Source organism: Chiloscyllium plagiosum, chromosome 41, assembly GCF_004010195.1.
Source record: "Chiloscyllium plagiosum isolate BGI_BamShark_2017 chromosome 41, ASM401019v2, whole genome shotgun sequence".
In the NCBI taxonomy this organism is placed as follows: domain Eukaryota; kingdom Metazoa; phylum Chordata; class Chondrichthyes; order Orectolobiformes; family Hemiscylliidae; genus Chiloscyllium; species Chiloscyllium plagiosum.
Genome location: NC_057750.1, coordinates 1884317 through 1895382, shown reverse-complemented (window position 1 = coordinate 1895382; position 11066 = coordinate 1884317). Strand labels below are relative to the sequence as shown.

At 46.0% G+C, this 11066-nt stretch overlaps 1 protein-coding gene across 3 annotated transcripts in view; it reads left to right on the top strand.

Annotated features, from left to right (window-relative positions):
• Positions 1-4049, top strand: part of mrps12 (mitochondrial ribosomal protein S12) — a 10966-nt gene extending 6917 nt beyond the window's left edge. For all 3 annotated transcript variants that reach the window (XM_043680718.1, XM_043680719.1, XM_043680720.1), the window contains exon 3: positions 3548-4049. In XM_043680718.1, coding sequence (XP_043536653.1) covers positions 3548-3984 — 437 coding nt within the window. In that variant the 3' untranslated portion in view covers positions 3985-4049. The remainder of the gene's footprint in view (positions 1-3547) is intronic.
• Positions 4050-11066: the final 7017 nt, after the last annotated feature.

The window sequence follows — 11066 nt, the reverse complement described above, 5'->3', positions numbered from 1 at the left end:
GGAGGCCACATCGGGTGCAGAGGATGCAATAGATTTTTATCTTAGCCTGTTGGACACACTTTCCTCATTCCTGAAGAAGGGCTTATGCCCGAAACGTCGATTCTCCTGTTCCCTGGATGCTGCCTGACCTGCTGCGCTTTTCCAGCAACACATTTTCAGCTCTGATCTCCAGCATCTGCAGACCTCACTTTCTCCTCTGTTGAACAGGGATCCTATTTGTGGAACACAGGAATCGGGTCTATCAGCAGAAATAAGGGGGAGAATAATTAGAAGGAGAATATCGCTGTAATGAGGAATTTATTATGTGTGCATTGGGGATTGGAACATTTGACAAAAGAAGCAATGGTAGCATTGTGCTTAGCATGTGCTGCCAGAGGCTCTGCTGAAAAGGCAGTTTCACTTGAGGCTTTCAACAGGGAATTTATCATTATCTGAAAAGGAAGAATGGAGAAAGGCAATGGAGTGGCACTCAGTGAGTCTCCTCCCCCAAGACAGCCAGCTCAGACTGAATAGGCCAAATGCCCTCTTTCTCTGTAACCATTCTGAGATTTAGCACTGGTTAATCAGTTTCAGTGTTTCCCAATCTTTCGTACAGTTGACCAACCTCCTTTCTCTATCATCTCTCTGGGTCAAGGGGGTGCAAAATGTTCCTGAACTCTCAGACTCAGGTTGTGTCACAGATGTTAAAGCAGTTTGCCTGTCCAGCACTAGTTTGGAGCAGAGCACTTCATACTGTTGTGCCTCTGCCCAGTCACAGAATCTCTACAGTGTGGAAACAGGCCATTTGGTCCACATTGACCCTCTGAAGAGCATCCCTCTAAGACCCATTCCCCTACCTTTTCCCTGTAACTATACATTTTCCCATGGCTAATGCACCTAGCCTATATCTCCTGAAATACTATGGGCAATTTCTCTTGGCCAATCCTCCTAATCTGCACATCTTTGGACAGTAGGGAGAAAACCCACACAAACACGGGGAGAATGTGAAACTCTACACAGTCGCCTGAGGGTGGAATCGAACCCAGGTCCCTGGCACTGGGAGGCAGCAGTGCTAACCACTGCGCCCCATGTCGCCCCAACCATTTGTTACAAGGCCATCTGCAAGACATTCCCATTCTCTGTTACAAACTCCATCTCACCCCCTGAGATATGAGAAGTTGCATCATCACCTCAAACCATACTGCCAACAGTCTGCTGCTATTCTCAGAGTGGAAGGAACCTTACTCCATGATCATTCACTTGCTCTTCCGTATTTACGTTGTCATACCTGATCTGTTCCTCATACCATTACCTAAGAAGCTTCTTCACGAGTAGTAAAGCACCTTTGGATGTCCAGAGTGGGTAAAAAGAGCAAAGTTCTCTTGTTAAGTCTGCCACCATCTGATGCCATTTGTAGGTTCCACCTGATGAGCAATGGATGAGTATGTGGAATGGAGAGGAAACGGAGTAATCTGTAAATAGATTTGTTCCTACACTAGTATCTCTCTCCTGTCGGTGTGAATCCCAGTAATCAGTGTCACAAATAGAATAGTGGCTAATTAAGGTCATTTTAAATTATTATTAAAAGATGAAAGACAGGATTTATGATTATTTGGAAAAGCATAGTGTGATTAGAGACGGTCAGCATGGCTTTCTGAGGGGCAGGTCATGCAACACAGGTGTTATTGTTGTGGTTCTGTTTGCCGAGCTGGGAATTTGTGTTGCAGACGTTTCGTCCCCTGTCTAGGTGACATCCTCAGTGTTTGGGAGCCTCCTGTGAAGCGCTTCTGTGACAAGCACTGAGGATGTCACCTAGACAGGGGACGAAACGTCTGCAACACAAATTCCCAGCTCGGCAAACAGAACCACAACAATGAGCACCCGAGCTACAAATCTTCTCACAAACTTTGAACACAGGCCTTATTGAATTCTCTGAGGATGTGACAAAACATGTTGATGAAGGTAGAGCAGTGAATGTGGTGTACTTGAATTTTAGCAAGCTGTTTGATAAGGTTCTCCATGGTTTGCTCATTCAGAAAGTAAGGAGGAATGGGATACAGGGATATCTGGCTGTCTGGATACTGAATTGGCTGGTCCATAGAAGACAGAGCTCGATGACCAGTGGTGTTTTGCTGAGATCTGTTTTGGGACCTCTGCTCTTTGTGATTCTTATAAATGAGTTGGATGAGGAAGTGGAAGGGTGGGTTAGTAAGATTGCTGGTGACAAGAAGGTTGGTGGAGTTGTGGAAAGTGTGGAGGGCTGTTGTAGGTTGCAGTGGGACATTGACAGGATACAGAGCTGGGCTGAGAAGTGGCAGATGGAGTTCAACCTGGAAAAGTGTGAAGTGATTCATTTTGGAAGGTCGAGTTTGAATGCAGAATACAGGGTTAAAGGTAGGATTCTTGGCAGTGTAGAGGAACAGAGGGATCTTGGAGTCCATGTCCACAGATCACTCAAAGTTGCTGTCCAGGTTGATAGGGTTGTTAAGAAGGTGTATGATGTGTTGGCTTTCTTCAGCAGGGAAATTGAATTTAAGAGCTGCGAGGTTATGCTGCAGCTCTCTAGAGCCCTGGTTAGACCACACATGGGATATTGTGTTCAGTTCTGGTTGCCTCATTATAGGAAGGATGTGGAAGCTTTCGAGAGGGTGCAGAGGAGATTTACCAAGATGCTGCCTGGGCTGGAGGGCATGTCTGATGAAGAGAGGTTGAGGGAGCACGGGCTTTTCTCATTGGAGCGAAGAAGGATGAGAAGTGACTTGATAAAGGTGTACAAGATGATGAGAGGCACAGATAGAGTGGAGTGGATTTCCATGGCGGAAATGAGAGGGCATCATTTTAAGGTGATCGGAGGAAGATTTAGGGGAGATGTCAGAGGTGGGTTCTTTACACAGAGAGTGGTGGGTGCGTGGAATGCACTGCCCGCGGTGGTAGAAGAGTCAGATACATTAAGGACATTTAAATGACTGTTGGAAAGGCACATGGTTGATGGGTATGTTGGTTAGTTTGATGTTAGAGTAGGATAAAATGTCGGCACAATATCGAGGGCAGAAGGGCCTGTACTGCGCTGTTCTGTTCTATGAAATTATCCCATGTTCCAGTCGGAGACATGGTATAGACAATAGGTGGTTTGTGTGGTGTGCAAGCATAGGCAAAGCATTGTTGGAAAAGCAGCCTGTTTCCAATTTTTCCATATTCGTTCATGCGATGTGACCTTTACTGACAAAACCAGCATTAATTCTTTGTCCCTCATTGCCATTGAGCTGCCCACCTTGAATTGCTGTAATCTGAGAGATTTGGCACACCCAACAGTACTGTTAGGGAGGGAGTGCCCGGACTTTGACCCAGTGACAGTGAAGGAATAGTGATACATTTCTAAGTCAGGATGGTGTTCCTATGGATCTGCTGCCCATGTCCTTGCGGATGGAAGTAGTTGTGGGTTTGGAAGGGGCTGTTAAAGTGGTTTTGAGAGAAGTGCCATCTTGTAAATGATATGTGGTGTTGCCAATTATTGTGCTGCAGTTACAATATAATTCCTCACCATAAATGTTTCTGTGTTTCCTTCTAGGAGCAGCGAGACTGATCAGCTTGTCACCGGCTTCCTTCCTTCAGCGAGCTTTCCCAGCAGGAGTGACATTGCCCACTCTGGCTTGCCAGCACAACAGATGCACCATGGCCACCCTCAACCAGATGCACAAAATGGGCAAACCCAAGCGTGCCCCCCGCAAGCTGGGACCCACCTTTGGCCGGCCACAGCTGAAAGGGGTGGTGCTGAAGACCATGATCCGCAAACCCAAGAAACCAAACTCGGCCAACCGCAAATGTGCCCGAGTCCGCCTGAGTAATGGGAAAGAAGTGATCGTCTTCATCCCCGGGGAGGGCCACAATCTCCAGGAACACAACATCGTGCTGGTGGAGGGGGGAAGGACACAGGACCTCCCGGGTGTCAAGTTAAAAGTTGTGCGCGGGAAGTACGACTGTGCACACGTCCAAAAGAAAAAGTAAAGACTTTCGCACTGACATAGTATTCAGAACTGCAAGCCAGTCATTAAAGTTGTGTGGTTCCTCCACTTTTAGTAGGACTGCTTTTTTCACAATTCCTCAAGATCCACACACCCTGAGATTAATATACCCTGTCATATTCCAAATCTGTTGCTCCTTACGTGGATGGACATCACTAGTTAGCCTCAGTCCCATGGGATTGGGGTTAAGAGTATGTTCCTGCTCCTGCTTGTTGTCCTGGTCACCTTTCCTGGGGAGCACTGAGAAGTTTAGAATTCCCCATGAAAGCCTCAAACTACACATCTGTTGAGGAATTGAAGACAGGAAATTTCTGTTTGGGTTCTGCTGTAATAAAGAATTGTATAGCACGAGAACAGGCCCTTCGGCCCATCAAGACTGTGCCAAAACTAAACTTTTCCTCTATGTGATCCTTATCCCTGTATTCCCTGCCTATTCATGTATGTCAAGATTCCCGTTAACCATCTGTATTGTACTGCCTCCACCACATTTTCTGGCAGCACAATCTAGGCACTTATCACCCTCTGTAAAAAAACTTGCTGCTTGTATCTTTAAACTAATCCTCTTTTAACTTAAACCCATCTCCCATGTAACGAACATTTATACCTTGGGAAAGATACAGGAACTATCCGTGCCTCTCATAATTTTGTAAACTTCTATCACGTTGCCCCTCATCCTTTGAGGAAGTGATAGTGAAGTCCTGGTAAGCTAGAACTGTTCAGCAGGAGTCCACCCTATCCCTGGGACAGGGTGGCGACTGTTAGATGTGGAACACCAGTCTGCTGATTAAAGGGTACTCCGTTATGTAATGGTGCACTCCCGTGCAAGACTTTAATTCACTTCACACTGCTATGAAATATCTCTTCCCCCTTTAACACTGAGCTTTACATTAATAGTGGAGAAAGATCTGCATAACAGTGAGGTACAATACTGTAGGCACAGGTCTGTCGCTGTATAACATTAGGGTACAGGTGTGTCCCTGTATAACATGAATGCAGTACTGGTGGGGACAGGTCTGTCACTGTATAACACTAGGGTACAGTACTGGTGGGGACAGGTCTGTCCCTATAACACTGGGGTACAGTACTGATTAGGACAGGTCTGTCACTGTATAACACTGGGCACAGGTCTGTCACTGTATAATGCTAGGGTACAGTACTGGCGGGGACAGGTTTGTCACAACACTGGGGTGCAGTATTGATGGGGACAGGTCTGTCTGTATAACACTGGGGTACAGTACTGATGGGGACAGGTCTGTCACTATAACATGGGTATAGTACTGACTGGGGCAAGTCTGTCACTGTAATACACTGGGGTGCAGTACTGATGGAGGTAGGTCTGTCACTGTATAAACTGGAGTACAGTACTGGTGGGGATAGGTCTGTTGCTGTATAACACGGGTACAGTACTGGTGGGGACAGGTCTGTTGTAAAACACTGGGGTACATTACTGCTGGGGTCAGGTCTGTCGCTGTATAACACCGGGGTACAGTACTGGTGGGGACAGGTATAGCACTGGAGTACAGTACTGGTGGGGACAGGTTTGTCACTGTATAGCAATGGGGTACAGGTCTGTCTCTGTATAACGCTGGGGTACAGTACTGGTGGGGACAGGTCTGTCACTGTATAGCACTGGGGTACAGTACTGGTGGTGGCAGGTCTGTCACTGTATAGCACTGGGGTACAGTACTGGTGGAGACAGGTCTGTCTCTGTATAACACTGGGGTACAGTACTGGTAGGGACAGGTCTGTCACTGTATAGCACTGGGGTACAGTCCTGGTGGGGACAGGTTTGTCACTGTATAACATTGGGTACAGTACTGGTAGGGACCGGTCTGTCACTGTATAGCACTGGGGTACAGTACTGGTGGGGACAGGTTTGTCACTGTATAATGGTGGGGTACAGTCCTGGTGGGGACAGGTTTGTCACTGTATAACATTGGGTACAGTACTGGTAGGGACCGGTCTGTCACTGTATAGCACTGGGGTACAGTACTGGTGGGGACAGGTTTGTCACTGTATAACACTGGGGTACAGTACTCTTGCTGGTGGCAGATCTGTCACTGTTAGTGATGACCTCTTCTGGCATTAAATTAGCAGGAACAATTGCAGAGCACGGTGACTGCATTAGACCACCAGCTGATATCGAATGTTTAGAGATAATGAGACAGTTATTAGGAACAAGTAGAACCAGAGGGAAAGGTTTTGATGATGAACCCATGCTACACCAAGAGTTTCAGTCTGGTGTCAGGATGTTTTGGTCTCAAGTCCCATTCCAGATCGTGGAACACAAAGCCCAGACTGAAACTCCCAATTCAGTTCCAAGGGATTGTTGCAATTGAATGAAATCTTAAACTGAAACCCCAAGTGTTTGCTGAGCTAGATCTGAGAGATGGTCCTGTTGGAGGAAGGGTGTGGTGATTTCCATACCCCAACCAAAACTGCTTCCCCGCGCTTGGTTGTCAGTCTAAAATCCATGAATACAGCGGTTTAAATTAGAAGCCTGATGGGATCATAGAATAGTTCTAGTAGGCTATTCCACATGTTCCTGTCAGATCTCTGCAAAGAACACGTCACACCAAGTGAGATCTCTTTATTGTGTTTGATGAATATAAAATTCTCATGGAATGTTGCACTGGGATTCTATGTGCACTGGGAAATCTGCTCAAAATTTGCTCTGTGCAGGGACTCTCTATTTGGGGTGGCACAGTAGTTAGCACTGCTGCCTCACAGCACCAGGGACCCGGGTTCAATTCTACCCTGGGGCAACTGTTTGTGTGGAGTTTGCACATTCTCCCCGTGTCCGCGTAGGTTTCCTCTGGGTGCACCAGTTTCCTCCCACAATCCAAAGATGTGCAGGTTAGGTGAACTGGCCATGCCAAATTGCCCATAGTGTTCAGGGATGTGTGGGTTAAGTGTGTTGCTCAGGGTAAATGTAGAGTAGTAGGGAAATGGGTCTGGGTGGGTTACCCTTCAGAGGGTTGGTCTGGACTTGTAGGGCCAAATGGCCCGTTTCCACACTGTAGGATTCTATGATAATTTGGCTTGCAACAATGAATCATTCACCATGAAATGCCTTCACTCACTGCACAAAGACAATACTGTAGCCTTATGGTTTTTCATAATTCCACCTCCTTCTCTCTCCCTTTTATGTTCTCTTCCCTGAGCTTAACTGATCTCTTGCAACACCAAATCCTTTTGGTAGGTTTGAGCCACAGCTGCAGGGGGAATATTTTAACACAGCAAGTGATAATAGCTAGGAATGCCCACGAGGACAATAAAAGTGGAAATTAAATGAATTCAAAATGGAACTGGATGGGCATTGGAAGATAATCAAGTAACCAGGAGTAAGAGGACAAAGCAGTCAATGGGTCTAATTGGATTGCGCTGCGGGGAACTTTACCTCCTTTATGATGACAAATAAAAAGTGAAAGAACTGCAGATGCTTTAAATCAGAAACAAAAACAGAAATTGCTGGAAAAGCTCAGCAGGTCTGGCAGAACCTGCGGAGAGAAATCAGAGTTAAAGTTTCAGGTTATACGTTCCTCAGTTCTGAAGAAGGGTCACTCGATTTGAAACTGTAACACTGATTTCTCTCTATCGATGCTGCCAGACCCGCTCAGCTTTTCTGCAATCTCTGTTTTCGTGACCATTATTATGATGTTTGACTGTCTCTTGAAGTTTACTGGCTCATCAAAAATTATTGAGTCATGTACAATATGTTTGCCCAATAAGCTTGATGAGCTGAGATTAGTATGAGCTGTCAATATATCTAAGCATCAACCTTGAAAGTATGTTTGCAACTAGCTTTCTAAGTATTTGTTCAAAGATTCTCGTATCAAAGAATTATACAGGTGCAAAATGTGACTATAATCTTAATGGTAAGGTTCCTGGGAAAGAGACCTTGGAGTACAGGTTCCTTAAAAGTGGAGTCAGAGGTAGATAGGATAGTGAAAGTGTTTGGTATTTTTGCCTTTATTGGTCAGTGCGTTGATTATAGGAGTTGGGAGGTCATGTTGTGGCTGTACAGGGCATTGGTGAGGCCACTTTTGGAATATTGTGTGCAATTCTGGTCTCCCTGCTATAGGAAAGATGTTGTGAAACTTGAAAAGGTTCAGAAAAGATTTGCAAGAATACTGCCAGGGTTGGAGGATTTGAGCTATACGGAGTGGCTGAATAGGCTGGGGCTGTTTTCCCTGGAGCGTTGGAGGTTGACAGGTTACTATATAGAGATTTATAAAATTATGAGGAGCATAGATAGGCTGAACAGTCAAGGTCTTTTTCCTGGTTTGGAGAGTCCAGAACTAGAGGGCATAGGCTTAGGATGAGAGGGGAAAGATTTAAAAGGGACCTAAGAGGCAACCTTTTCACACAGAGGGTGGTACGTGTATGGAATGAGCTGCCAGAGGAAGTGTTGGAGGCTGGCACAATTACAACATTTAAAAGACATCTGGATGGGTATATGAATAGGAAGGGGTTAGAGGTTCATGGACCAAGTGCTGGCAAATGGGACTAGGTTGGGATATCTGGTGGGCATGGATGAGTTAGACCGAAGGGCCTGTTGATGTGCTGTATGTCTTTATGATTCTGACTGTAATTTTACAGGCTTTTACTGAAACACCGAAGAAAAGACTATTCTCATGGAAGCAGCAAGTGTTTAAGCTGCTGAGGTCTTTTCGTAGGAAGGCCTTGCTAGAAATGCCAGGCATTGGCCAGAGAAGGTGAGTTTTCTGCATCAAAATGACATATGTTTGTGGATTTTGGTGGTATGCAGTTCACTGTGCTGAGAATCAGAAATAAAAGTATCATAGAGATATGCACCACGGAAACAGACCCTTCGGTCCAACTCATCCATGCTGACCAGATATCCTATATTAATCTAATCCCATTTGCCAGCACTTGGTCCATGTCCCTCTAACCCTTCCTATTCATATACCCATCCAGATGCCTTTCAAATGTTGTAATTGTACCAGCCTCCACCACTTCCTCTGGCAGCTAATTCGATACACGCACCACCCTCTGCGTGGAAAAAGTTGCTCCTTAGGTCCCTTTTAAATCTTGCCCCTCTCACCCTAAACCTATGTCCTCTAGTTCTGGATTCCCCCACCCCAGGAAAAAGACCTTGTTTGTTTACCCTATCCATGCCCCTCAAGATTTTATAAACCTCTATGAGGTCACCCCTCAGCCTCCGACGCTCCAGGGTAAACAGCCCCAGTCTATTCAGCCTCTCCCTGTAGCTCAAACCCTCCAACCCTGGCAACATCCTTGTAAAACTTTACTGAACCCTTTCAAGTTTCACAACATCCTACCCTCAAGATTTTATAAACCTCTATGGGGTCACCCCTCAGCCTCCGACGCTCCAGGGTAAACAGCCCCAGTCTCGCCCTGTAGCTCAAACCCTCCAACCCTGGCAACATCCTTGTAAAACTTTACTGAACCCTTTCAAGTTTCACAACATCCTAGGAAGATCAGAATTGCACACAATATTCCAGAAGTGGCCTAATCAATGTCCTGTACAGTTGCAACATGACCTCCCAATTCCGATAATTAATACTCTGACCAATAAAGGAAAGCATACCAAACACCTTCTTCACTATCCTATCTACCTGTGACTCCACTTTCAAGGAGCTACGAACCTGCACTTTAAGGTCTCTTTGTTCAGCAACACTCTCGAGGGCGTTACCATTAAGTAAATACATCCTGCTCTGATTTGCTTTTCCAAAATGCAGTACTTCATATTTATCTGAACTAAACTCCATCTGCCACTCCTCAGCCCATTGGCCCATTTGGTCCAGATCCTGTTGTAATCTGAGGTAACCTGCTTCGCTGTCCACTACACCTCCAATTTTGGTGTCATCTGCAAACTTACTAACTATACCTCTTATGCTCACATCCAAATCATTTATATAAATGACAAAACGTAGAGGACCCAGCACCGATCCTTGTGGCACTCCACTGGTCACAGGCCTCCAGTCTGAAAAACAACCCTCCACCACCACCCTCTGTCTTCTACCTTTGGGCCAGTTTTGTATCCAAATGGCTAGTACTCCCTGTATTCCATGAGATCTAACCTTGCTAATCAGTCTCCCATGGGGAACCTTGTCAAATGCCTTACTTAAGTCGACATAGATCACTTCCACCGCTCTGCCCTCATCAATCCTCTTTGTTACTTCTTCAAAAAACTCAATCAAGTTTGTGAGACATAATTTCCCATGCACAAAGCCATGTTGACTATCCCTAATCAGTCTTTGCCTTTCCAAATGCACATACATCCTGTCCCCCAGGATTCCCTCCAACAACTTGCCCACCACTGACATCAGGCTCACTGGTCTATAGTTCCCTGGCTTGTCTTTATCGCCCTTCTTAAACAGTGGCACCACGTTCGCCAACCTCCAATCTTCCGGCACCTCACCTGTGACCACCGATGATACAAATATCTATTCAAGAGGCCCAGCAATCACTTCTCAGCTTCCCACTGAGTTCTCGGGTACACCTGATCAGGTCCTGGGCATTTATCCACGTTTATGTGTTTCAAAACATCCAGCACCTCCTCCTTTGTAATATGAACATTTTTCAACATGTCACCATCTATTTTCCACATTCCAAATCTTCCATGTCATTTTCCACAGTAAACACTGATGTCTAATACTCGCTTAGTTATCTCCCCCATCTCCTGTGGCTCCACATATGAGCTATCTTGTTGATTTTTGAGGGGCTGAAAAATGTGTTGCTGGAAAAGCGCAGCAGGTCAGGCAGCATCCAAGGAGTAGGAGAATCAACGTGTCAGGCATAAGCCCTTCTTCAGGAATGAGGAGGGTGTGCCAAGCAGGCTAAGATAAAAGGTAGGGAGGAGGGGCGTTGGGAATGTGATAGGTGGAAGGAGTTAAGGTGAGGGTGATAGGCCGGAAAGGGAGTGCGGGCGGAGAGGTCGGGAAGAAGATTGCAGGTCAAGAAGGCGGTGCTGAGTCTGAGGGTTGGGACTGAGAAATGGTGGGGGGAGGCAGTGGTCTTTCCAGAACACTGATAGGGGAGGGGAGGGAAATATATCCTTGGTGGTGGGGTCTGTTT